Source organism: Camelus bactrianus, chromosome 16 (genome assembly GCF_048773025.1).
Source record: "Camelus bactrianus isolate YW-2024 breed Bactrian camel chromosome 16, ASM4877302v1, whole genome shotgun sequence".
In the NCBI taxonomy this organism is placed as follows: Eukaryota; Metazoa; Chordata; class Mammalia; order Artiodactyla; family Camelidae; genus Camelus; species Camelus bactrianus.
In genome coordinates, this window is record NC_133554.1 from 39,462,903 (window position 1) to 39,489,519 (window position 26,617).

General features: G+C 58.4%; 3 protein-coding genes across 9 annotated transcripts; 1 reads left to right on the plus strand and 2 right to left on the minus strand.

Moving 5' to 3' along the window:
- Positions 1-294: 294 nt before the first annotated feature.
- Positions 295-5,178, minus strand: ABHD15 (abhydrolase domain containing 15). The gene is made up of 2 exons (XM_010958339.3): positions 3,803-5,178; positions 295-1,797 (listed from the first exon to the last, which is right to left on the minus strand). The coding sequence occupies exons 1-2, from the start codon at positions 4,678-4,680 to the stop codon at positions 1,272-1,274; spliced, it is 1,404 nt and encodes a 467-aa protein (XP_010956641.3). The 5' UTR covers positions 4,681-5,178; the 3' UTR covers positions 295-1,271.
- A 1,479-nt stretch (positions 5,179-6,657) lies between these two features.
- On the plus strand, positions 6,658-10,908 carry TP53I13 (tumor protein p53 inducible protein 13). 5 transcript variants are annotated; one of them, XR_012499560.1, is made up of 8 exons: positions 6,661-6,848; positions 7,040-7,108; positions 7,312-7,353; positions 8,959-9,087; positions 9,225-9,422; positions 9,513-10,068; positions 10,153-10,411; positions 10,769-10,908. XR_012499560.1 is itself a non-coding variant. In XM_074343169.1 (7 exons), the coding sequence occupies exons 1-7, from the start codon at positions 6,777-6,779 to the stop codon at positions 10,263-10,265; spliced, it is 1,089 nt and encodes a 362-aa protein (XP_074199270.1). In that variant the 5' UTR covers positions 6,659-6,776; the 3' UTR covers positions 10,266-10,515. The 5 variants fall into 5 exon arrangements, 4 of the variants coding, with proteins under 4 accessions (XP_074199271.1, XP_074199270.1, XP_074199269.1 ...); XM_074343169.1 differs by lacking the exon at positions 10,769-10,908 and having other exon boundaries at positions 6,659-6,848; positions 9,225-9,332; positions 10,153-10,515; XM_010958338.3 differs by lacking the exon at positions 10,769-10,908 and having other exon boundaries at positions 10,153-10,515.
- Positions 10,909-10,941: 33 nt separating this feature from the next.
- On the minus strand, positions 10,942-26,367 carry GIT1 (GIT ArfGAP 1). 3 transcript variants are annotated; one of them, XM_074343165.1, is made up of 20 exons: positions 26,088-26,367; positions 20,299-20,432; positions 19,725-19,837; positions 19,498-19,603; positions 18,785-19,002; positions 18,605-18,699; positions 18,226-18,268; positions 16,201-16,249; positions 15,739-15,811; positions 15,066-15,163; positions 14,529-14,640; positions 14,275-14,408; positions 13,959-14,111; positions 13,593-13,823; positions 13,448-13,501; positions 13,173-13,259; positions 12,971-13,044; positions 12,701-12,883; positions 12,503-12,566; positions 10,942-12,340 (listed from the first exon to the last, which is right to left on the minus strand). In XM_074343165.1, exons 1-20 carry the CDS (start codon positions 26,137-26,139, stop codon positions 12,128-12,130), a joined length of 2,286 nt encoding a protein of 761 aa, XP_074199266.1. In that variant the 5' UTR covers positions 26,140-26,367; the 3' UTR covers positions 10,942-12,127. The 3 variants fall into 3 exon arrangements, with proteins under 3 accessions (XP_074199266.1, XP_074199267.1, XP_074199268.1); XM_074343166.1 differs by lacking the exon at positions 26,088-26,367 and adding an exon at positions 24,249-24,532; XM_074343167.1 differs by lacking the exons at positions 18,605-18,699; positions 26,088-26,367 and adding an exon at positions 24,249-24,533.
- Positions 26,368-26,617: the final 250 nt, after the last annotated feature.

The window sequence follows — 26,617 nt, forward strand, 5'->3', positions numbered from 1 at the left end:
TACAATGCCTTATTTTATTCTGACCTTCAGCATTAGTCCTCATAAAACCAAAGAGCCAAGTCACTGAGTGGCCAGATCCAGGAGGAAGCTTTTTCTGTATCTACATGGATGTCCTTTTGAATAATTGAGCAGAAAAAGCATGGTATTGTGAAATATCAGTAAATCATTGAGGCAGCTCTAGCCAATCTCCTGGAAATTTTGTTTGTTTTTCTCTGGTCCCAGATGTCCCTCCAGGCTCTGGAGAGGGAAAAGCTAAAGTAGTGTCAGAAACGAGGGCAATGAACCAAAAAACACTTAAGATATGAGGTTTATATTTTTACCACTTAGAGAAAGCCCACATCCCAGGGAAAAAACAACTCTTACTAGAGTTCTTTGGAGTAATTCCCTAAAATGTTCCTGGAGGGAGCAGCTAGAGTGTCTGAGAGTCTGGCTCCTTGAGCCATAGTCAAGCAGACTCTGCTTGCAAGGACTTCCTATTAATAAGTCATCCTTGGAATCTCTCCAGTGAGTCTTGAGGTTCTAGGCTAAAGCCCCAGATCAGCCCCACTCCCAATGAGGACTTGCAGAACTTGTCCAAAACACTGGACCTTAGTATTCCAGACACAGGCATTCACACTCTCAACCTTGTCACCCTCACCAACCCAGTCTCAGCACAGCACTTACTGTCTCTGGGCCTTTCTCATAGTCAAGCAAGACTGATGCAGCCACACAGCTCTGTGAGCTGCTTCCATAGTTGCCGCCACATGAAGTCAGCAGAGCACCACAACAGCAGGAAGAAAAAGAGGGAAGTGGGACCAAGACACAAACATCCTGTCCCCACTACATCAAGTGGCTCCAGCTTGAGAACCAGGGTCATAGAGCTGATTACTTATGTGGGACAGACCTGCCCAATGGCTCACAAAAACTCATCTTCATCTTCTCTGTAGTCTTTGCTAGTGAGTGAGCATCTTCTCCTGAGTCCAGGGACTTAAATGGTGCTATTCTTTGACTTATGAGGCTGGTGACAGGAAACAGTGACCGGAAACGGGCAGTTGCTGAACCACGATGAGCTGAAATGTATAGGACAGGGCCCAGGCAGGAGTTCTGCTCAGGGGAAAGTGAACACCAGCTTGCTGGAAGTTCCATCTCTTTCCACAGACCAGTTTAAGAGTGAAGGAGCTGAGTCAGCTGGAGCTGCCTGCCACGTTCAGTCCTCACCACCTTCTCAGGATTTAGCCATGACCAGCTCTGTTCTTCCTTGCAGGGCTTGGGGATAGTTCTCGGGTTATGTCTCACCTTGTATATGATCTCTTCCAGCTAAAGATCTCCTCCAGATAGGAAGAGGGAGAGACCTCCCGCTTTGGCAGGGTTCCCCAGCGGCGCCGGCCCCCTAGGCAAGAAGCTCGACGCCTGCTCAGCCCTTTCATCTTCTCTTCCATTCGGAAGAACTCAGTCAAGGCCCGGAAGTACTCCAAGATGACCTCGTGGCTCCAGGCTGGCAAGGGCTCTTGGCGCAGGAAGCCACAGTGGCCTCCATGGCGGCTGAGCAGGAGGAAGAAATAGGGGTTGCTGTGAAAGAGTTCAGTTGGCAGAAAGTGGTTTGGGGGCCCGCACACGGGATCATCAGCACTACAGATACACAGCACAGGTACAGCTGCCTCGTCCACATCCCGGAGGGGGTCGTTGTGGTCCCAATAGGTGTCCCAGCTGATGGGGAAGCTCTTGGTGTGGCAGAAGAGGGTCTCCTCAAACTCTCGCAGGGAACGGCTCCTGAACAGTTTTCCGATGTCCACTGTGTCCTCCAGGGCGGTGGCATACCTGGCAGCAATAAGTTGAATGGAGAAGGTAGGAAAGAGAGGGAAGAATTAGGGAAAACAACTGACAGCAGAAGTCACAGAGTGGCAACCCACAGGCCAGAGTCAGAGGCTTTCTTTGGCCATACAGTCTATTTTAAAACTTCCATTTCATTGTCATCAGTTAAATGCAGCTATCTGGCTTCTCGGGGGAAATAAGGAGATCTGGTGAAATGGGCTAACATTCCTCATGGTAACAATCAAGGTATTTCCTCCCTCCTTCCTGTGTTACAGTTCCTACCAGGCCTGTCATTCATGGCATTACCTGTCCAGCCCTGGGGCATTTGACTTTCCAGGTGCTGAGCTACAGTGACAGCTCTCCTTTTGACTCCAACTTCTGAACCTCTATAGGGAACTTGCAATGAACTGTTACCTCCTGAACCCCTCTTAGAAGAACTCACTGACTCAAGCCAGCAAAGTGACATTTTACTTTAAGTTGTAGTAGTTAGTTTGTTCTTTGAAATTTAATATGCTGTCCAGATGATAACAAAGGAGTGTGACCTTGATCAGCGGGGCAGGTATTCCTAGAGAGGGCTGAGTGGCAGAGGAAGTGACTGGGAGTGTACTTAATTTACAGGGTGAGTTTCCAAATAGGAACCTGAGAGCAACTGCTCTGGAAAAGAGGGACATTATTGCCGTTTCCACCTCCATGGAGAGGTCCTGGAACATTGACAAGGAGGCCAGGATGGGCAGCTCAGAACTTTGTTTGGATTAATCCAGACTTAGCCAGCTGAATTTGGATAGATGCCTTCTGCAAACATTCAAAAAGATTTGCCCCAAGTTGACAATCCCAAATTTTCATAGGCAGGGCAGTTCCTAAAGGCCCAGGTTTCCTTTCCACTTCCCTCACCTGATCCTCCAGCTGGTACCCAGGGTCAACAGTGATGGTGGTCATTTGAGGATGGAAATTGGCAATTAAGCCATGTGAGAGCATCTTGCCCCTGGACTGTTCTGGCAGCTCTGGGTTGCCATGGAAGCACATGGTCTGTTGTTGAGTTCAGGGCTGACCTTTTCAGAACAAGAGGCAAAATGGGGCAAGGAAAGAAAATCACAGTTGCTACCATGTATTGCTGCCAGGCTAATGCCAGGCCCCTCACTTTCTTTAACTCCTATTACGCTTATAACCATCTTGTATTATTAACTCCACTGAACTGGAGAAGGATGTGAGGCTCAAAGGGGCTAACTAAGTTGCTGGAAATTCAGGATTTGAACCCAAGTGGGTCTGACCCCACATCCCAGGTCTTTCTGCCACACCACACTGTTGCTATTACGTCTTTGACCTCATTCTGCCATCTCCTAGGAGAACAACGGTGTAAGCTGAGGCCTGGTTATTTGCTGTGGGAGTGTCACTTAGGTCTTCTCAGTGGAAAAGTCTCCCCTTTCACCCTGACGGTAGGTTACTACCTTCTAAGAAAATTTTAAAAATTATATTTAAGTATTCTTTAAGTTTTTGTATTAAATATTGAGTACATACCTAGGAATATGCAAAGCATTTGTCAGATCTAAAGAATTTTAACAAATACCACCAAATTTTTTATTTCTGTCACCTCCAAGCTCAGAGACCATAAGGAAATATTCTGGACAGATCATCAGTAAGCAACTGCTTCCAGAGCCCTCTTTGCTGATTTCACAAGCTATGGACTAAGTGATGTACGAGTCAGGTGCTGCCTTTGCTTCTGGTGGGTCAAGTGCTCAGGTTGCTAGGATACAGTGGGGCTGAGGTGAGGCCAGAGGGCCCCAGGGCAGGAGTCCCTGCTTTAGTTAATGAAGCTGACTGAGTCGTCTGTGGCTTTCAAATCTACTTCCTTGATTCTGTCCAGACTAGAGGGCTTGGACGCTTCAGAAAAACGTGTGAGAACTTTACCCCAATTGCTCTAAACCTGTTTGATTCAGTACCAGGCAGAGCTGTTTCTCCGTGAGCCCCAAACCTCTAATCCCCTCCCTGCCAGTCTGCAGCTTCCGTTACCCACCTGCTGAGGGCGATCTTCTGGTGGAGCAGAAAGCCCCGCTCGTAGGGCCAGGGCAGTCCGGCCTCAAACCACTCGCGGCATCGTAGCACCGGCGAGATGCAGGCGGCGCCGGTCACGTAGCTGGAGGAGCCACACTCACCCAGGTAAGACAGCAGCAGCGCCGAGCCTGAGCCTTCGCTCACCGCGAACAGCGGAGCCGCGGGGTGTCGGAAGCGGATGTAAGTGATGGCCTCCTTGAGGTCGGACGGGTCCCCGAAAGGCTGCAGCTGGGGGCTGACCAGCGGGCAGTCGTGGTGGCCTCGACGGTGGAAGATGACCGGGTAGTAGCCGCGCTCCAGGGCCAGCAGGCAGAAGCCGAGGACGTTGCGGGTGAGCCGTCCCCACGCATTGGGGATCACCAGCAGCACTGCCGGGAGGCCCCCGGCGTTGGTGAACCGATGGCTCCGGGCACAAGGTCCCACGACCCAGTCCAGGGCCACCAGCCCGTCGTCCGCCAACTGCAGGTACTCCCGGGCCAGCTCAGGCCCCGACCCCACTGGCAGCACGAAGTGACAGAGGGTCTGCAAGTGGGGTCCGGAGAGCCAGGACCGCGGGCCGGGTTCCAGCGCCGCCGAGCGTCGAAAGGCGCGCAACAGGCACTGGGCCAGCGCCGACGGCTTACAGATAAGCCTGCATCCTCCCGGAAGCGGCTCACGCCCGTCGCTTAACTGATCTGCGGGGCTTCGGCCATACACCTCCTCTTTGTGGCCCTGGCCCCCGGCCCCCGGCAAGGTCCTCGCTCCGACGGCGAGCCTCCCGGGGCGCCGCAGCCACGGGGCGAGAAGGCCAAGCAGAGCGAGAGCGGCCAACAGGACGAGGGCGGCGCCCCACGGCGGCATCGCGAGGCGGGAGAGTCCCCGGCGAGCGGTGGGCGGCAGTGCGGGGACGTACCCTCCGCGAGCTCCCGGCTCTGTCCGCAGCTCCGCCCGGCCCCGGCGGCTGCCCAGGGCCTTTCCGCGCTGGGGGGCGGGGCGGGGGGGGCGCGCTCCGGATTGGCCGCGGCCCCGCAGAGGCAGCCAGTTCGGACCCGGCTCCCCTCACCCGCCCCCCATTCCCGCCCCCGGCCCTTTGTACAGCGATTGCGACAAGCGGGAGCAGAAGGTGAAAGGAGCCGAGGCCACGGAGAGGGAGCGAGGATGCGCTGGCGAGCGGGAAGGGAGTGGGGAGGGCAGCGAGCCGAGGAGTGGGGTGTGGGCAGCAGAGAAGTGGGGGAGACTCGGAGACTGAGGCTTGGGGGAAGACGATGAGTCTCAGAGTCCTCTGTCCCCGTCCCTCCACCCCGTGGGGTGTGTAGGGTGTGTAGCTGCCGGGGAGACCCTGCGTCGCTGAGCCCTCAGGAGCCGCTATAGAGAAGTAGCAAAAGGAAGACGTGAATAAACCGCAGCTCCCGGCGTGGGCTCCCGGGCTTCCGCCGGGCGCCTTGCAACTGCAGCTGGAGCCACCAACCGCGTCTCCGTCCCCGAACTCGGCTGTGCTCTCTGACCTCCATGTTTGTCTTGGCTCCGCGGGCATCCCCAACTGCCCAATAACCTGGTCAGGCGGGGGTCCGGCTCGGCCAGCGAGAGCCAGCACAGGCGTCGTGCCCCGACGGCGGGTTTGCAGCGGGAGGCTAGAGAGCCAAGGAATACTCATTCCCTTTCCTGCATCAGTACGCTGTCCCGATCCCCCTGGGAGTGTGGGACTCCCCTGGAACCTGGCTTCAGGTAGAGGAAATCAACACCGCTCCCCAGGAAGCACTTCCCTAAAAGAAACAGCCCTAAACCTCCGACGATAAGGTGGAGGAAAAGAAGTACTCAGGTGCCCTTCCAGGGGCGACCTGGCCATGTCAGGGAATAAATCACAGCCCATCAATTCAATAACTGGCAATTACTGGGGAACGAGAGAAGGATAAATCCCCCCATGTAAATCACGTGGGAGACGTTTTTGCTCTATTTCAAAGTTTTGGGTTATGCATCTCAATCTTCACCCTCCACTTGTTTTCCCATCTTTCCTCAAAATTCTGAGCTGGGCCAAAAAGAAGGGCAGCGGGGACAAGGCAGGAGAGTAGGCGCCTCGCTTCAGGGGACGTCCGGCTTTCGCTCTCTGCTGGGGCTGAGGCCTGTGCTTCCTCTACCTCAAGGTGACCAAGGTCTCCTGGGACCCCGCTGACCACCGCTGAGCCAACCACGAGAGCGGAGGCTGACGTGGGGAGCAAAGCAGCCCCCAGCCCGGTTCCAGTTTCCCGGGACTTCTGGGCCTGGGGAGGGTGGAAGCCTGATGAGACCTTCCAAGGCTCCTCCAGGTTCGGGCGCTATTTGCGAGGGCAGGAGTGGGATGAGCTGAAGGGGACCCTTTAGAGCGGGGACCTTCTTCTTTCCACAGCTCGGACTTCGTGATTCTGCCCCTCTTCAATTTGCAGGTCACATCGATGAGTCTGAAGCAGGTTTGCCGAAGGGGCGGACCCAACTTCCGTCCTGGGCCATACGGTTCACAGGGATCTCATTTCCCTCCCTTCTCCCGGCTCCACGATCCCACCCATGCGCTGCAGCTGCGCCCTGCAGGCCGTGGAGACCCGCTGGGACCAGTGCCAGGGCGAAGGAGGTGGTCCCGCCTGCCTCCCAACGCAGTGCGCAGGACACCGGCTCTCACACAACTTTCCGGCTCGGGGTTGAGGACGCGTGCGCGCAGAATCTGGGGCTGTGGGCGGGCACTGGGGCGGGGCGGGGACGCGGCGGGAGCGACCCTGAGCTGCGGGGCGGGGCGAGGCGAGGGGCGCGCGAGCCTGGGGATTCGGAGCGCGCGGTCTGAGGCGGGGGTGGGACGGCGCGCGCGCGAGCCCGGGCCTACGTGGGCACGCGGGCGGCGCGAGGGCGCGGGGGCAGGGCGAGGCGGCGCGCGCTCCCTCGCTCGCCGGGCTGCGGGCTGCGGGCTGCGGGCTGGGCTGGGGCGGGCCGGGATGGCGCCTCCTCCGCCTCCGCCCCAGCTGCTGCTCCTGGCAGCGCTGGCGGGGCTCCTGGGTCCCAGTGAGGTAAGGCGACCCGCTCCCGAGAAGCCTTCGGCCCGGGATCTCAAAGCGCTTTGCCGAAAGTTCGTCCTGAAAGGAGTAGCGTGCGGAGATGGGACTAGGAGTTCTCCCCCAGCGGGCTGGGCCTGGGAGGGAGAGGGCCGGGCCCTCGCCAAGGCCGAACGCCCCAGCTCTTGTGCGCCTTGAGCCTACAGGTGGTGGCTGAGCCGGCAGAGGAGGCGGGAACCCGTTGTCCCGAGGGCTTGTGGCCTCTGCCCCCACAGGTAGGGGCCTGGAGGGCGGTGGGAGAGAGGGGTGTGCAGGGGTAGCCCAGTCCCGCCCAGCTACCGTCTGCACCTCTGCCAGTTCCTCCGGTCCTCAAATCACCAGCGCCTCCATCCCAACGTGATGCTGTGGGCCTGCTGTCTCTCTCCGCTCCCATTGAGTTCCCCAGGGGCTCTAAGCTGTCTTCTACCCCCATGTATAGGTGTCACCAAGAGTAACCTACACACGGATGAGCCCGCGGCAGGTAAGTACAAGTAGGAGGCATCCTTGGTGTCTGCGCTGAAAATAGCGAGCTCCTTGTAGGCTTTTTCTGCTCACCAGCAGAGTTCTTTACCACTTCCCTGGGGAAGAAGCAATGTTCTTAGTCCCAGGACGGTAAGCCATAGTCTTTTGTCCTGTGCAGTGCTGTGTCAGGAATGTTGTTGAGTAGCTGGCTGTGTGGGCAGGAGGCTGCAAGAGGAACTCTGAAGGTAGCAGGAAAAAACAACCTATTCTCCAGCTCTGCTGTGTGACTTTGGAAGTCTCCTGACTTCTCTGGAGCCCAGTTTTGTGTAAGGGAGGTTATTAGTAATGTCTGTCCCCATTAGGAGTAAACAAATACTGTGGGACAGCACTTAGGAAAATAGGAAGCTGTAAGGAGTGTAGGTACCTCAGGTTACCAACCAAACTGCGGGTTCACCTTGTGTGGCTGCCTGTTTTCATTGCCAGTGGTCAGATAGCTTCTCCGTCCGTAGGGTTTTCCTTTTAAAATATCTAACTTTTTTTGCTCCTTGTAATAGCTCCAAGCCAAAAGAGCTCATGGAACCTACCTGATTCCTTTCCCCAAGCAGCCCTTTCATTCCACTGTTCAGAAACCAGTGGCTCCTTATTTTCCACTTTATCATGGCCATACTTCCCTGTCTGGTTTTTCAGGCTCTACCTAGTTAAGTAAACCTTGTCCAACCTCTCCAAATCTTTGGTTCCTCTCCAATCATATTGGTCTGCTCACCACACATATGAGTGCTAGGCTTATTCCCATGGCTGTACCACTGTTCCCGCTTATTCTCCACCCCTGGCCTGTCCTGACTTGAAGGAGGCAGCTCTGGGCCCTCCTGCCATCCATCCCCTTCCATCTTCAAAGCCCAGTGCAGGAGTCAGCTCTCCTTTGAGACTTTTCCTAATCATATCAGCCCTCATCTGTCACCTTCTCCGAATTTGTGTAATGTTTATAATTACCTTTTATACTTTAACAACTAATCACTTTGAATTTTGTTAGTTTGCGCTTTCATTTGCATTAATTCTGTTTCCCTGAGTTTCCTTTACATTCCCTGCAAGCGGAGTCCAGGTGTTCTCTTTTGGCATCTCCTCCATCACCTGGCACTAGAGCTGTGTCAGGTCAGCTCAATCAAAGAATAATTAATAATTGATGAAGTGTTTCCATCCTGAGATTGTGCTCCTGCTGCCTATGTTCCCTGTATTTGGATGCTTTGGGAGATTAAATATGTAGATAAGGTCAATACACAGAAGACCTGGTCTCTAGTTGAGGGGTGCTTACCCTCTAGAGTGGGGACCTGTAGAGCCATTGTGGCAGGTCCAGAGGAATAAAGCTAAAGAATGTCATCTGAGTCTGACAGGGTTAACCACGCCTGCTGTCATGAAAGTTGTGAGCATTGCTGGAGAGGAGGGATGAAAGGAACACTTGGAGGCAAGAGGGAGTGCACACCAGTATCCCTTTATCCTTTCCTGAGCTCTGAAGATGGAAGGAGCATCTGGCCATCCTGGGAGCCCTTTAAGCTGGCTCTCCAGGATGAGAGAACTTGGGATTCTCAGCGAGGGACCCTGGCTTAATACTTACACGCCTTTCCTCCAGGCTGAGGATGTCAACTTCCTCTACCACCCTTGTGTCCACCCCTGGCTGAAGTTGCAGCTTGCCCTCCTAGCCCATATTTGTGTGGCCCAGCCCTCACTGGTGCCTGACTCCAGCCTCACTCAGGATCGGGTAAGTGGTTGATGAAAGGTGGTTGTCTGGCACTGGCAGAGGCTGCAGCCCCATGTGCAGGGCAAGGGAAATTCAGGGGCTTCCTCTTGCTTGTTCCTCACCTTCATCTTAGCACTAACAGTTATCTCCTTTCCTAGCCCCTGGTGCTGGCAGCATGGGGGGTGGTGCTGGAGATGGCATGGGTGGAGCCAGCCTGGGCTGCCCACTGGCTGAAGAGAAGGCGGCAGAGGAAGCAGAGGAAGAAGGCATGGTTTCGCTCTGACAGTTTTTCTGGGCCCTGTTCCTTGGTGTCACTGCCGGGCAGAGGGAGGCTGTGCTGGAGAGGGTGTGTGCAGGTGAGGGGTGCTGGCCCAGGCTTGGTAAGTGATGGGGTCATTGGGTTATCTGGGCAGAGAAAGGGTGACTGCTGTCTCTTCTCCTCGTAGGCCCCAGCTTTGGCCTTTGCTCTGCGAAGCTGGCGGCCCCCAGGCACAGAGGTGGTATCAAGAGGCCCTAGGCACTTCTTTCCCAGTGGTGCCAAGAGGCGTGGGCTTCGGGCTGCCCTGGGTCTCCAGCCCACCCCCTCAGCGCTGAGGTTCCCCTCTGTTTCCCCATGGAGCTTGGAGGCCAAACAGCCCATGTTAGGACCCCAAAGTGAAGAGGGAAATGCCCCATCTGTGCCCACAGTCCCCTTGCTGCCTGGAGAGCCTGGAGGCAATGCCAGCGCCAGGATAGAGGCTCAGGTGCCCAAAGGGCAAAGCAGCCCAGGGGGCTGTGCCTGTCCAAATCAGGCTTCTGCAGCCCCTCGGGCAGCAGCGCCTCCGCGGGCAGCCCGGGGCCCCACCCCCCGCACAGAGGAGGCTGCCTGGGCTGCCATGGCCCTGACCTTCCTGTTGGTGCTGCTCACCCTGGCCACGCTCTGCACACGGCTGCACCGAAACTTCCGACGTGGGGAGAGCATCTACTGGGAGCCCACAGTGGACAGCCGGGACACAGTGGCTGGTGAGAAGTGCCCCCTCCTCATCCACCCAGGCCCACCCCCACCATGGCTTCCCTGCCCCTGATCGCTCCCCACCCTGTCTGTAGCCGTACTGAAGCGGAGGCTGCTGTTGCCCCCTCGCCGGGTCAAACGCTCACGCAGGAGACCCCTCCTACCGCCCACACCGGACAGCGGCCCGGATGGGGACAGCTCCGAGTGACCTGCTCCAGGCCTGCCACTGTGGCAGGCCTGGCTCCTCCTCCCGCCCGAGGCCGCGACCTCTGCCACGTGGACCGCGCGCAGGGCCGCCCCCTGGTGGCCAGATGGAGCAGTCCTGCCTAAGCGCTGCAAAGGGGCTCGTCCTTGGTGTGTGGTTAGCCAAAATGGGGGTGGGGTGGGGAGAAAAAGGAGCTGTTTTAGCCTCCATTGTCAAGACTCCCATGTTTTTCTTATTAAATTATTTTAGTAGATCCTGGAGTTGAGCTTGGGCATCTGCCACAGACACACTGGCTCCCACCTGGGACACTGTCCTATGCCATTTAGGTTGTGTCTGAGGTAGGGGGTTTATAAAATCAAGTTGGGCACCCATTTACTTGCCTCCTGTTGCCAACCTGGCCTGAGAGGCTGGGTTTTAGGAGCATGGTAGACCCCGCCTCCCACCACCATGGGTTGCTCCTGGTAGGGGAATGGTGGTGGTAGTTACTGAAACATTGTTATTTCCAGGACTCCTTCTCTAAAAGACAACACAGGGGCTTCCCTTCCCGCAAGGACAGGGACTGGAGCAGTCGTGGTCTTCACTTGCTTCATACTTTTGCCAGGTTGGTCTTTCTCCCTTTCAGGTCTGGCATCCCCCCTCCCTGGCCCCCACCAAAGTTCCCTAAGCATCAGAGATGACACATGGTCACTTATTTATTTTTGATACAAATGTACATGACACACATCTTGACAGTCAGCCCACCCACCACCACACAGGTAGAGCCTGGCCCCTGGGACAGAGGTGGGATGGGGAGAGGAGCTGGTTGGCGCTGCCGTCTGCCTCTCAGCCTTCCCAGGCTGCATGCAGACCAGGCTCCAGAGACCCAGATACCGCAGGTGCTGCTGGCCTCTCAGCGGTTACAGGGAAGGGGCTCTCAGTGACTCGGGGACCCCGGGGAGCCAGCCCCAGGCTCCGGTGCTCAGTTCCCTGCCCCAGCCAGCACATTCCCCCTCCACAAGGGAGGGGCAGAGAGATGGTGCGAAGTGGTTTTCGCTTTTAAGTTCATAGAGAAAGGGTATGAGTGGGGGGGAGCGATGAGGGGAGGCAGCAGGCAGGATCCTGGTTACCCTGGCAGGATGGGGGAGGGGGGGCTGACCCCCAACACTGGTCCCGCTGCTCTGGTCCCCTCACCCCTCACACAACTCCAGATGGGCCAGGCCTCCGGAACGGCACTGCCGCCCCGCACACTCACACGCAGGCACGCAGGGACACTCAGTTACCACAACGTTAAAATTAAGGGGTGGAAGAGAGGAGAGAAAAAAAAAAAAGATTTTCCAGTGTTTGCTGCTGGGGGCCCCTGGAACACAGGTTGGGGCCTGTGCCCTAGGCTGGGGCCGTTTGGCATTAAAGGAGAGCAGCAGGGGGCTGGTGGCTACAGGGTGGGGACATCCACAGGTATTATGTACAGGGGGGGATGCCCCCGCTCAAGCCCCCAGTAGGGCTGGACTGGCTCATGGGGGTGGGGTGCATGTAGGGGAACTACCCCACTTGGAGTGTCCCCACCCGACCCTTTGCTGAGGGTGCCCTGGAGGGCAAGGGGCTGGGAGTGATGCCTTGCATGCCCCTGCACACTAGAAGGGGAGGGGATGCTATGTACAGGGGGAGGTGCATGGAATGTGGGGGACAGAAACTTCTGCCACCCCACCTCCCCATCCTTGGGGGCTCAAGGGGGACGGGCACCAGGGCGCCTGGCTGCCAGGGGAGAGTGGCAGCACTAAGGGCACTTGTGCCAGCGGCTCTGTTGGGGTGGGGATTAGTGTCTGGAGTGGCCCAGCTCCCATGGCCAGTGAGGTCCCAGGGTGCGGGTGAGGGTGCAGGGAGAGTGGTCACTGCTTCTTCTCTCGGGTGGTGATGGTGACCAGCTGCTTCGCAGCCTTGGCGATGTCATAGGCGCACTGGATCACCTGCTGAGTCAGCAGCTGGAAGTCCACAGGGGCACCAGGCTCTGGGGGCACTGTCTTCCGGCACTCGCTCTGCAGCCGGTAGGCGCTGGCGTTGAGCAGCCGCAGAGAGCTGCGCACGGGCTCCAGGGCTGGCCTCTGGGGGAAGGGCAGAGGGAGCTGGGCCTTGGACTTAAAACCACGAGCCATGATCATGGCCCAGTGGGTCCACGTCTCCACCCAGGTAGCAGTCAGATTCTCCACCCCTGCCCACCCCAGGCACCCATCCCCCAGTCCTGCTCCCATCTCTGGCCCCTATACCTTTGGGAAGAGAGAGGCCATCTCAGTCACAGCCAGGTGGATCTTCTCTGAACAGGGTACAAAGCTGTGGAGGGGAGAGGACGGCAAATTAGGAAGTGGGCTCTCAAGGAAGGTTCCCAGGGAGAATGGCACACTGGTCCCTTTCTCACCCTCTGCGACACCCCAGAAGCCCATATGAGCCTATGCCCTCCGCCATACCTGTCATGCTTGAATTCCTGGGCAGCCCGCAGTAACTCCTGAATGTTCTTGGTGACCTGCTCGGTCTTCAGGATGACATCCTCTGTGCTGGGAAGCCCTGGGTCAAGGTCTCCATCCAGGTTTTCCAATTCTGGGTGGAAGTCCTCCTCCTTGCCCAGCTCTAGAAACCTCTTCCCTTCCAGGCTAGGGTTAGAGAGAGCCATCAGGCCCTTGCCTACAACCTTAAAGACACTCTGGGGCTGCTCAGCCCCCTTCCCCTGGGTGCCTCACCCCAGCAGCGGGTCCCCACTTTGCGTGTTTTCGTAGTCACTGTCAGCGCCGCTGCCGTGGCGGGAAAGCTTGCTCTAGAGGGTGCAGGGAGCAGGAGGAAGGTGAGTGCACATTCATGGACCCACAAAGCCCCCCCCCCATCACCTTCCCAAGCACACGTCTCAGTTCAGTCCAGCCCTTCATCCCCAGGGCTCAACTTTACCGTGTGGCGGCTTCCTTCCTGGGAGCATGACAGCAGTGGGGAGGAGGGAGTGAAGGGCACAGCTGAGGCCGACACCCCCTTCCGGATCTGAAACCCAGGCAGGGCTGGAGTCAGTCTCCTCCTCCCACCACCCACCTTCTGGCTTCCCTGTGGTGAGGCTGGGACCATGTGTGTCTAGCCATCCCTGCGCCCACTGTCCATCACAGGGCCTGGCACCCACTGGGGATCAGAACCTATTTGTAGGAATGGACCCACCTTCCCCAGGCCCTGCTTACCCGGTAAAGGCCAGCAGGGACGTGCACTGAATAGATGGCATCATCCTCCAGCTCCTGGGGAGGGCAGCACAGGGGGCATCATGGAGGGCCCTGTGGTGGTCCCAATGCCGTCCCCTCACCCCCCCAAGACCAGTAGGCAGCTCACGGTGCTGTGGAAAGGCTGGAGCCGGGTGGCGAGCTCATCCCCAGGTGGGCCCCCAAAAGGCTTCAGGGCAGAGCCCGGTTCATACATGGAGAAGGCCTGGCGGTCCCTGCGGTGGGTGCTCCCGCCAGGCCCCATGGGTGTGTGCTCTGCCCGTTCGCTGGGGAGTGGGGGTGTGGGCACTGGCCCTGGTGGCTGGCGGATCTGCAAGTTCTCTGCCTGCAGTTTGTGGATCTGAGAGGTGCAGAGTGGAGTCAGAAACTTCGGAGAGTCCAAATAGCACCACCACCTCTAGGAAGGGGTGTGCCTCCCCAGCGTGGGGCACTGGGAGGTCCCCACCCCCACTCCCACCCAGGCTGCAGCCCTCACCTCCCTCTGCAGCCTCCGGAGCTCATCACTCAAGCTGCTGTTGACCTTCATGAGCTGCTGCACCTTTGCCTCGGAGGTTGCCAGGGCCTTCTTCAGCTCTAGGTACTCCTGCAGTGTCACGGCCCCGTCGGACAGGTCTGAGGAGTCCATGCTCTGTAGAGGGAGGCATGAGCCCATCAGCCCTCAGGGGCTGGGGATGAACGCCTTTTAAAGGCCATTCTAGAGGCTGTGACCAGCCCCTTTGTCCCTGAGGCCCCAGGGTACAAGAGGATAGAGCAGGGCCTTGATAGAGGCCAGGGAGGGGCAGGGCTCAGACCCGAGCACGGTTGTTCCGGGTGGCACCGGCGCTGCGCAGGGGCTCCTGGTCAGTGTCCTCGTCCGAGGCCACACTGTCGTAGTCGTGCTGGTCGTCCAGGTCACTCTGGCTCCGTGCAGACAGCTCGAGGTTGTCTGAGGGCACAGGCCTGTCTCTCAGGGCTCAGCCATACAGCTACCCCCGGAAGGGAGCCATGAAAGACAATATCCTGGAACAGCACCCACCGCCTGCACCCCCATCCCCTCCCCTCCCACCTGTGGGGCTGCTCAGGCTCTTGCCCTGCTGTCTTCGCTTGGCCTCGCTGAGAATGTCGATGATCAAGGTGGCAAACTCTCGGGCATTAAAGCGGGCCAACTTCTGTCGCCCCTGGGAGACAGACAGGGCCAGGCTGGCGTGAGGGGACCCTTATGGCTGACACACAGGGGTGGAGACAAAGCAGCAACGCCGCCCTCTAAAAGCTGACTTAACCACAGTTAGAGCAGCCCAGCCCAGCTCACCAGGCCAAAGGGTAAAGGATGACAAAGATTTGGGGTGCCTAGGGGAGCTCTCAGGAAGAGGCTGGAGCACCTCTCAGAGGCTGCTCACCAAGTGCTCAGAAGAACAGCCTCTTCCCCATTCACGAAGCCCAGAGCCAGTGGGCCGGAGAGAGGCCTTGGCCAGGAATGGGGAAAAGCAGGCCATGCTGGCCCAGATAATAGCCAGCTAGGAAGGGAAGGGCAGGGCCCCCTGAGCTGGTGACCCCAGGAGGGGAGGAGATCTCCCAGGCCACCCATCCAGTCCAGTCTCCTCACCTGATTCCGTGTGGCTGAGTATTCAGGGTTAACAGGCAGGAAGGGCACAGCACTGCGCTCCGTCACCAGGGTGCTGTGGTTTTGGGTCGCCAGCCACACTGTGGGGGAGGGGCAGGGAGCAGATCACCCACAGTGGCCAGGCCCATGGGGCGGAGGTGGGCAAGTGTGGAGCACAGCCTTCCTAGCTCCTCCCCACGCCCACCAAGTCCGCACTGGTGATCAGAACAGGGGTGGTCTTCAGACACAGGAAGCAAGGCTGGGTCAGGGCAAGGCTGGGTGAGGCCCACTGGGGACTGACAAACAGAACAAGGCGACTCCCTCCAGCCAGGAGCTTGGGCTGGAATCTGGCTGTGGCCAGGAAGGAGGGACACAGGGGGCGGAGCAGGACTGGAGAGAGAGCCAAAGTGGGAGGGAGGCAGCCAGGGCAGAGAGGAGCCCCAGTCCAGAGGGTGGGGAGAGGAGCAGGCTGGCTGCCTCCAGCTCAGCACACACTGCCCCGCTGGGCTCACAGCCAGCCGGCAGGGGCTTATGTGCAAGCCTGCTGAGCAGACCAATCCCAGGCACCCCTTTGTCCTGGTAAAAGGACCCAAGAGCCACACCAGGTCCCAGACCCTCCCCTGCAGGCAGGTGCTCTGTCCCATCCACCCAAGGCTTGGATGCCCTCCTGGCTCACCAGCATCATTTTCTCTTCGATCCACCTCGTCATACACATCCATGGCAAGTTCCTCAAAAAGCCGGTTGCTGAGCTGGAGGCAGAAAAGGGGATCCAGGCTTTGTCTCATCAACTGGCCCCCAATGCCGACCAGGCCAGCTCACTGGGATGTCACAAAGGGTGGGAAACAACTTGTGTGTCCTTTGTGTCGCCCAGCCCTCCCCCCAGTCTCAGAACTGGAAACTGGGTTAGGGGTCTGTCTGCCAAGCTCCAAGGAGGGAGAGGACAGAGGGAGACCATAGCTAGCATCAAAGACAAAGGGTGGGGAAGTGAAGGACACATGACTGGGGAGCCTAAAGTAAGGGGCAGGTCAAAGACTTGGAAAAGGGCAGGAAGTCAGAGGAAGGGGGTGCAATCCCAGGGGTCGGGGGGTCAGAGATGGGGGCAGCTCCAAGCATCAGGGGTCTAACTGAGCAGACTCACCGCCTGCAGCTTCTTCTTGGCAGCTTTGGCCAACTCTGACAGGTCCAGGCTGTGGAAGGAGGAGAATGGGAATAGGGTAGAGGGGAGAGGCCAGACGTGAGAGGCAGCCAGGCTCTCAAACCCTGTTGTGACCTCCCAAACATGCAGGGATCCCAGGGAGACGACACCCCAGATGCCGCAAACCAGGTGCCTCCCTGCCCCACCCAACCTCCAGAGCCTACTCCCACACAGGCACCATATACCTCTGAGACATGCACTTTTGCCGAGATCTAAGTCCAGAGGAAGGCAGCAGAGGGAAGAACAGGACAGAGGCAGCAATTACCCAGGAGCAGGGCAGCACACGCCTTCCCACGTCAAGCTCAGACCCATCTCCGTGCACACGCCAGACCCAAGGTGTACAAAACCAAACTTGTCTTCCCCACAACCTGCTCCTTGGCCAGCTTGCCCCTTCTCTCAGTGACCCACTCACCCAGGACCAGGGTCAGCTCCTGGGAGACACCTGCAACCTCCCTCACCCTCAAGCCTAAGCAAAGCTTTTCCCAGGTTCTGCCATCATTTCCTCCTGCCTGGGCTTTTGCAACAGTTTCTTCATCCATCTTCCCACTTCCAGTGTTGCCCCTATGATCCTTTTTCTACCCGGAAACCAGGGTGATATTTTTGACACATCTGGCTACAATACTCCTGGCCTTAAAAACTCTTCAATAACAGGTTATGTATGGCATTACTTCAATCACACTTCAATAAAGATATGCTACATACTTTGCATGCATTATCTTTTAAAATCCTCTCAACAGCGTGGAAAGACAGGTACAGTTGCCCTCATTTCCAGGAGAGGTGACTAAGGCTCAGGATAAGGAGCCTGCCTGAAGTTACACAGCCAGTAAGTGGCAGAACTGACTCCACTTATGCTTGGAACATCTCTGCTCTCAGGATGGTCACAGCTCCTGTTGGGGCCCTCAGGATTGGCCACTGTCTCACCTCCAGTCTTGCTCCTGGGATTCCCTGCCTCTCAGATGCTCCAGGAACACGCCCTGCCTCCAGTTCCTGGTGCAGCATTTCTGACATCTGGCTGCATTGCCCACACTGGACTACAGTGGACTAGGGTGCCTCCCCCTCTAGACTGTGACCTCCTTAAGGGCAAAAGTCACGAGTGAGTTCCCTCTGTGTCCCAGTGCCAGGAACAGCTGGCACTGGGGAGATGCCTGGTTAACATTTCATTGAGAACATGCCTGTATGTGTTTACCACACACACACCCCTGGACACACACCAGGAAGAATAAGACTAGAGAAGCAAGAGGCAGTCTTAGAGTCTCAGAGCAGAGAAGGTCTAGGGTTTCAGGGACCGAGGTGCCCAGGCCTGACCATCCCCACTTGTCCACACTGGCCTTTGGAGAAGGAGCGAGCCTCCTCTCTCCAGATCCAGGCCAGCAGGCACAGCTTGGCTGTCACAGGCAGCCACCAGGTGGAGCCAGCATCCATCGTGTGAGCTGGGTGAGCATTCCCCCCAAGCCTGGGCACCCGGGGGACTCCCAGATAAAAGGCAGAAACACCTCAATTGAGCCCATGCTCTGTCTCCAAGCCCCTGCCCAATTTCTGAGTACATCACAGAGGCCTGGCCAGAGTCCCAAAGTTAGTCAACTCTCTGGGGCCGAGAACCTTCTTACTGAAAAGCAAAGGTTTGTCTGAAGATTTTACACTGGGATCACTGTCACTGGGAACAGAACCCAGGAATCCACTGCTCATAAGGGGGTTGTTCCTTGTACTCAGGCCCTGTCTACTTCACAGCCATGGGGGTTAGGCTGTGTCAGCCACATGCTGAGCCAACATTTCTTACCTGCTTTAGGGCCCAGCTCTAGGGAGTAAAGGCTGGGCTGTGATATGCTTAAGCTTCCAGCCCCTTAAGGGGGCTGGAGGTGGGGTCCCAGGCCCCTAAAGCCTGGAGAGGGGAGGGGTGGGGGCTCTGGGGGTCGGGCACCCACATGGCATCCAGCAGCCTCTGGGAAGGGGTATCAGGTGGGTACTCACCTGTCAGCCATCTGTGGGATGATGTAATGCCCATTCTTGTGATCTGACCAAAAATAAAAATGGCAAGTCACTGGTGCTGGGTGGCCTTAGCAGCTGGGAGCCCACCTCATTGCCCAGAGCAGGGCTTGTTACCCAGAAGTGTCAGAGGAAGGGGAGGAGGGCAGGACACCCCCAAGAGCCCTGGGAGCTGGCTGCAAGTTATGCCCACCCCACCCCCTATCCCAACATGCTGCAGCCCAGAGCCTGCAGCAATTTCACAGGAGCCAGTTGCCTAGCAACACTGTTCCCCAGCCAGCTTTGTCACCATGGCACCTGCTGCTGGGGTGTGTCTGGGTCCCACCTGCCTGGCCCAGCCAGGCTGGCCCCACACTCTGCTCACCCGGCTTGCGTCCACAGAGATAGAAGGCTAACCGGTCAGTGAGCTCATACTGGCACTCGACTAGCCTTTCCGCCAGCTCATGGTGCCCCGCCTGCCTGTGGGGAGGGGGCACGGCTCAGCCAGGAAGCCGCAACCCACTCCCCACTCCCACCCAAGCCTCACCTTTCAACCAACCCTCACCTGGCATAGTCAATGGGTGTGCGGCCATTAACATCAGGGGAGCCAGGGTCAGCCCCATACACGACGAGAAGTTCAGCCTGCAGCGTCTGCCCTGCCTTGGCAGCCACGTGCAGAGGTGTGGTGCCCTTCTCTGGGTGGAAGAAGTTGGCCTGGGCACCCAGGGACAGCAGGCGCAGACATGTCTCCAAGTTGCCTGTCCGCACACTTGAGTGCAGTTGCTGCGAGGAGCAGAGTTTACAACAAATGTGTGTGTGTGGGGTGCTCCCCACTCCCAGTGGCACCTAGTCCAGGCCACTCCTGGGACTCCTACCAGCTCCAAGTTGGGTTGTCAGGGAGTTCATGCCAATTAACCATAGCTGCAGTCAGGCACCACCCAGCACAGGCAGAGTGCTCTGCTTAGAACAGACACTATCTATGAAGTAGATGCTATTTCTCTCCTATGTTCTAGATGAGGAAACTGAGGCTCTGAGAGGCTCAGAAACTGCCCAGAGTTTTCCAGCTTTCAAGTGGCAGCTGGGGGATTTTCACCTTGCGTGTCCACATGGGAGCTGAGGGGCCTTGATCACGTGTGGCCTGACCATGCAATATTGTTCCTCCACTGTGCCCACTGTTCCCCCCTGACCTATCTCCCTTGGGGGCCTGAGGTCAGTGGTGATGGTGTAGTGTGTGAGAAGAGGAGAAGCCCACCCCTCCCACTACGGGGCCCCACAAACCTTGCTGAGGTCTTTGGCGGTGACTCCATCATCATCCCGGCAAGGCAGCTTGTGCACAAAAGCCAGCATCTGGTACTTGGCCCTGATGAACTCTGACTTGATGGGGCTGCATGGAGCACACAGGAGGAAATGGGGAGCAGAGCAGGAGAGGCCAGGCCTCTGGCCCCCTCCCGGGCCCAGGTCCTCAGCCACACAACCCCAGCCACTACCCCTTGAGCCCGACTCACTGGACTTTGTCTTGGGGGTTGGCTTTGCGCCGGCCGCTCTGCACCTGTGCAGGGTCCAGCAGGGAATGCTCCCAGATGGAGTTGGCCCCATTGCTGGCGAGCGTGTGCACCATCTGTGGGAAAGAGGTGCCAAGTGAGCGTGCCCGCTGAGCGCAGGGGGACACCTCCGAGGGCCGGGCTGGACACAGTACCAGTGGGCCTGCTGTATGCCTGATGCCGTCGTGCCTCCATCCAGGCAGGCCACCTAAGGGTGTGGGTCCTGTTTAGCACTTTGGGTGACATGGTGAGCATGCCAAGGCTCAGAGAAGTTAAGTGATTCACTCAGTGCCACATGGCCAAGCTAGCAGGTGGCAGAGCTGGGGTGAGAGCCCAGGTGTGTATGACCCCAGTCCTGGAAGCCTCCTCTCTGTGTAGGCAAGCAGGTGGAAAGAGACAGGGTCAGGCTCTGCCCCAGGTGGGTGCTGCCCCCTGGAAGCTGCAGGATCCAGACAGCTGTGTATGAGGGTGCTGGGAAAAAGCACCCCGACTCCGTACACTCTGTGGGGAAGGAAGAACCGCCCAGCCCAGCCCATACCTGCAGCAGGGTGGGGGGCCAGGCGCTGTGGCGGAGGTGCTTGACAATGGAGATATGGCGTCCCAGGCTCCGGTGCACACTGCAGCACTCGTCGCACACCAGCACACCCCTGCTGATGGAGGCCCAGCCGGGGTCTGCCGGGGTTAGGGTGAGACAATGGTGAGGCCTCCTGAGCACCTGCCCTGACCTGCACTATGTTTAGTACTCCACGCACATTCTCTCACTCAGCTGCTCAAGGCTCAGGGAGCTGGCCCATCGATGAGGAAGCTGAGCTCCGGTGGTGGCAGGGACTCCCCAAAGGCTTGCAGCCAGTGGCCACTGATAGAGTCAACCCCTTTCCTACAAGAGTCTCTGCCCCTCTAGGGAGGTGTGGTCCCCAGGGCCTACTCGGTGGGAACAGCTTCCCGTCCTGCAGCCACCGCTACCAGTCCCACAGCTTCTCCCCGGGGAACAAGCCTGCCGCCCTAGCCCTTCCCCAGGGAGTGGGAGTCCCCTAGGGGATGCACCCGCGATGCCGCCTGCTACACATCCCTAGGCGCTCCTCCTGTGTCTGGGTCAGTGCCACATCTCTCCTGTACCCAGGCTTTTTGGAACTACTGGTCCACCTGCCTGACCCATCGCGCCCCTCCAGGGGCTCCTGCCTCTGCCCTCATGCTGGCAGGCAAGAGGCCTTTTCATGATCAAGCCTCCTGCCACCATCACTGATGGAGTGAGCTGGAGCTCCTCTTAAGAAGGATGGAGAAAGCACAGGAACTAACACTGACTGAGTACCCACTGTGTACCAGCTGGATGCCTCAAGTATAGAGCCGATTGCAACTGTCAGGCAAGGTGGGAGATGCTACTCTGCCTTAACAATGAGGAAACAGTGGCTCAGAGAAGTTATGGTGCTTCCTCAAAGTCACATTGCTAATGAGTGGCATTGCTAGGATGTGAACCCAGGCACTTAAGATGCTGGAGACCATGCCTTGTCCACACCTGCTGCTGTTGCAGCTCCAAAGGGGGCACCCCCAAGTGGGTGAGGGCCCTGGAAGCCACTCTCCACTCCTTGGGGAAAAGTGAGCTTTAGAAGCAAGAAGGGGTGCCAGAGTAGGAGGGGAGCTTCTGGGGTCCTTCTCAAGGGCAGGGGAGATGCTACCCATCCCAGGCCCCTTGGGAGAGAGGGAGGAGACAGCTGCACACAGCTCAGGCTGCGGAAAGGCCACGGGGGAGAAAGCAGCCATTGTGTGTCGCTGGAGTGTGGGGGCAGGGAGCCTCTCTCCCAGGACACTGTGCTCTGCCCAGGCCCCCGCCCCATCTCAGGAAGCCCTGTCCTGGGGTGAGGTGGGAGTGGGCCGGCTCTCTGCCTTGCTCCATAATGCTCAAGGAGTCCAGAAGTGCCCCCTCCAGGGAGGGACAGGCTTAGGATAATGAGAGCCCCTCCAACCATAAGGCATTTCCGAGACCCTTCCCCGCAAGGACTTCCATCAAAGTTCCCCAGAGATTCATGAAGAGATTGAGTCAGGACACGGCTTCAACGCTGCCCATGTCAAATGTCCCCTCCAATGGTGTGGAAACAGGAAGTGAAAGGGGGGCTCAGCTCTTAAGGTCTGGGCTTCCTTAGGGATCCCCCAAAACAGGGCAATAGAGGGATGTACATGGTACCCCCCATACACCTTTCTGGGGGTGATTCTAGGGGCCCGTGAGGAAGGGACCCACCACCTGTGCCAAGAGAGGGAGCCCTAGAGCAAACTTTAGTGCTGACTTTCCCCAGACAGTAAGGCACCCCAGGCATGGAAAACTCACTCCCCCCACTCCCAAACACCACTGGGTCAGGGGTCTGCCTGTCAGCCACCTCCTGGCAGCCCAGGCAGGAAGCTGGAAATGACGTGGCCTAAATTCCTCTTGTTGAAATGGTGGGGTTTCCTGTCAGTAGGGAGCCGCCCAGGCCAGGATCACAAATGGGCCGCCCTGAGGCCTCCACCCCAGGCCTGTGGCTCTAACAGAGAAGCCAGGCCTGGGACGACAGATCTGGCCAGACATCCAGGGCCAGACCAGACACAATAAGTCCCTGAAGGTGGCAGTGACCAAGAGACCAGGATCTGGGGAGTGTAGTCAAAGGTTCTGCTCGGCACTCTCCCAGCTTGGAAGAGGGGTCCTCCCTCTCTTCCACAGCGACCTGAAATAGGAAGGATGGGCAGGGGACATTGTCCTGGTGGGGCACACTGGTGCCAGCTCAGTTCTGGATGACACAGGTGGGAAGCCCACCCTAACCTATGGGCTCTCTATGCCCAAGGGGCCTGGGCCTACCCAAGCAGGAGCCCCAGGTCCCATGTAGGTCAGTTCCTACACAGAAGGGCCAGGAAGGGTTTCTGAAAGTCAAATGGCTATTGTGGTTTGAGGTTAAGGGACCCTTGCCCCCAAAAGGCTCCTTGGACCAAACTCAGGGCAGAAGGGACAGGGAACATAAGGGTTAGGGGATATAGTCACCTCCTCAGTCTCCTGCCAACCCACCCCCAGGCTTCTGCCTCAGTCAGGGTAGGGGATCTGGTATGTGTGGGCAAGTGGCAGGAGGGGTCCTGGGATAATGTTAACCAGTGCTAGCACCATGGAGGCCTATACGAACGTGAATTCATGTCACCACCCAAAGCCACTAGTGGCCTCTAGGGCCAGCAGCCAGCAGCCAGCCTCTTCTGACCTAGGGACAAGATCCTCACTGGACAAGAGAGGCCCAGCCTCTTCTGACCTAGGGACAAGATCCTCACTGGACAAGAAAGGCCCACCCTCTTGAAAGGAGGTAAGAGTAACCCACGGGGATAGAGGTCAGAATGGCGGCTGTTGTTGGGGGGGGGCATTGGCTAAGAGGGGACACAATAAAGCCCTCAAGAGTGATGGAAATGCTCTACCTCTTGAGCAGAGTGGTGGTTACACAGGTGTATGTATGCACACAGGTGAGAGCTCATCAGGCTGAACAGTGGGTAGAGGCACTTTGCTGCAAGTTATACCTCAGTGAGAGAAGAAGAAAGCCCACCGTTCACCCCACCTCACAATCTACATTATGCAGAGACAAATGAGCCTGCAGGTTCCTAAATGTCCCTAGCTGATGGCCAGCCTTGCTCACTCAGGGTTCCTGCAGGATGGGCATCACTCCTGTGCCTGGGGCTGCCAAAGTGGGAAGGCTGAGAAGGAGGCACACGGTGTGAGGAGACCCCTGAGAGCTGGGCGAGGACTGTGTGACGGGGTGAATGGAGGGGCAGGAAGGGGGAAACACACATTCTCCAGGGTTCCCTGACCCCTGCGCCTCTCCTGGATTCCCAAGGCAGGCAGGGACACAGATGGTGTCTGATGAGATGGTACCAGTTGCCAGAGCAGCCATGTCATGTCCATCTGCCTCACAACGTACTCACACTTGTCCCCTGTGTGCCAAGGCCTGGGAGCAGAGGGAGAACGGGGCCTTTGAAGTCAGACTGCATCTCACCTCTTGCCTCTCACCTCCATGAGCTCACAAATTAACCAGCCACAAAGAGGCCACAACCCCACTCCTAGGGCTGGGAATACAGGGCTCCTATCACAGTGAGGAGGATACACTAAGGAGGTCGCTCTGGGCCTGGGCTCCAAACTGCTGGTTTCCCTCAAGCCTCTTACCTGGGTTGCTACAGATCCTAGACTGAGAATGCCATTCCATGCCTCATAGAGCAGGGGTACGGGGTAGCCCAAAGTAGCCAGCTGGGGTCCTGATAAATAGCCATACACACTTGGCGGGGGTGCCTGCTATGTGCCAGACACGATGCTAGGTGCTGGGGCATGGTGCGGAGTTAGACTTTGTGAACGCCCTACCCACCTCACCTTCTCACCACCTGCCTCTTCCCAACCCATATTCTGGATCAGGGGGAAGGAGGTACCTGGGGCACAAATGCCTCTGTGGGATGAGGACTGGGGATAGGGGCTAGGCAGCTCACACATCAGATACATACCATTCCTCCCCATGCCCACTGGGCATCTGGAGGCTTCAGCCAAAGAGTCAGATGCAATGGAGAAAGGTCAACTGCCTTGCTAATTCTGCGCCAAGTCCCCCTCGCCCAGAATCAGGACCACAGACTTGTAGATGGGACGGTCCTCAAAAACCATTTCTACTCCCAACTTCTTTGCGTCAGAGTTGAGGAAACTGGGACCCAGAGTGAGGAAAGTCTTACCATGAGTCACAGACTAAGCTAGAAACAAAGGCAACACTTAAAATCCCCTGATAAAGTGTCTGCTAAGCACCCCCCTCCCATCCCGACTTGCCCTCCCTCCACTGCTACGCCCACCCAGCAAAGGTGCAGAACAGCCTGGAGCAGACATATAGAAGGCAAGTTTTCCTCTTAGTCCTTCCATCCCCAGACCTGCCTATGGTTGGGGGAAGGAGATAACTAGTTTCTAACTAATCAGGGGTGGGACACATATCACCTCCACCTGCCGAGGTAGCTTCTTTAGGGCCCTCTAGACCATGACATGCCCTGAAAGGAGGCCTCAGGGTCATAACCACTCAGACCACCATGCCTCTGCCAGGCACCCAGAGTTCCCACACACTCTAGCTCAGAGCTACTGGAACCACTAGAGTATCTGTGGGTCTCACCTGTTGGGGTCCTGGACCTGTCCAAAGGGTGGCTGGAAGTTATGGGTCCACAAAACACCACCCTACACTCTCACTTAATTGTGCCTACAGTCCCCCTGGAGTTCACTGACCCCTTGAGCCCTCCCAAAGGTCTCCCAGAGAAAGAGTTCCTTTCCTAAAGACAGGAGAGACAAGGGCCAGGGCTTCCTTCCCCAGGCCAGTTGCTAAGCCCCATCACTGGCAGTGTCCTCCCACATCAGAAGGGAGCAGCCTCTCCAGGTCACTGCTCCTCACTTCCTTAGCAGGTCAGGGGGGGGGTTCACATCAGCCTGGACCTGACTCTGCTGGGAAGAAGAAGGGAAACACCATGGTAAATTCAGCCAGGAGGCAGGCCAGGAAGCCAGGTGGATCCTGGGAATCTAGGCCCCCCTCAGCACTGCTCCCTACCCATTTCTGGCCAGACTGGACTAGAAGACAAGGAGGGGTCTGGGCCCAAGCTGAGGCATGCCAAGCCCACCTTCCCAAGCAGGCCATACTGGGACACAGGAAAAGCTGAGTCTAGTTTTTCCCAGTCACCAGGCCAAGGGATGCCTCAGGGGAAGATGCCCAGGCTCGTACTAGCCCTTAATACCAGGCCCTGCGAGGAGCCCCAGCTTTGGGAACAAGGTGCAGGGAATCCTAGGAGTAGCCACCCCCTCATCTGCTCCTGAGGAAACAGTATCCAGGTCCCCAGGCCCATCTGCCCAGTTCTCTGCCCCCTGCCCTCCGCCACCCCAGCGGGCGGGCAGACCATGCAAGCAGCAGGTGCAAGACGCGGGGGTGGCACTGAGATGGCACAAAACCACTCTCGCCCCCACCTCCTAAACCGGGCCGGCCTCCGCCACAGCCCTCCTGCCACCGTAGGCTGGCGCTTCCGTTTGGATACTGAGATGGAGGGGGGAGGCAGAGAGCTGCCCGCCTCCCTCAGACTGAGGGGTGGGAAGCGGCGCCGGGAATGTCCTTCCTCGCTCGTCCACGGACGCGAGGAAACGAGGGCCCCTCAGACGGCCCTCCCGCCAAGGACGCGACTCCGCAGTGGTCCGGGCGGGGGCCGAGGCCGGAGGCCGCAGCCCCCAGCCCCGCCCCGCCCTCCGGCCCCGCACGGCGCTCCCGCCAGGCCCCGGCGCCCGCCCGGCGATGCCTCCGTGCGCGGTCCCGCCCCCGGTCCGGCCCCGCTTACCCGGGGCGCTGCAGTCCGCACACACCTCCGCTCGCGGCCCCTTCCGGGACATCCTCAGCGGCGACGCGGCCGCAGCCCTCTGGGCCAGCGTGGGGGGCGCGGGCGGCGGGCTCGGGCGGCGGCGGCCCCTGCTGCCCGGCCCGGCTCCGGCAAGGCCCCGGCTAGGCTCCGCGCGCCCGGCCAACCGTCCGCCCTCGGGGCTGGCCCGGACCCGCCGTGCCCGCCCGCCCGCTCGCCCTCGGGCGCCCTCCGCCCCGCGCCGCCCCGCCGCCGCTCGCCTCTCGCTCTCTCCGCCCCCTGCGCGGCTCCCGGCCGCTCCTGCAGGAAGCGACGCAGGCCCGGCCCACCGGGGGAGGGGCAGCCTACACACCCGCCCCGCCGCCGGGCCCTGCCGGCCGCACCTCCCGGAGAAAGGAAGCCGGGAGCGCGGGGGAGAGGGGGCGGGGGTGCTTAAAGGGGCCACGGCCATCGCCAGGCCTTACCAGGCATCGCCGCCAGCGGCCCTGGCCTCGGCCCCGACGCACCCCTGG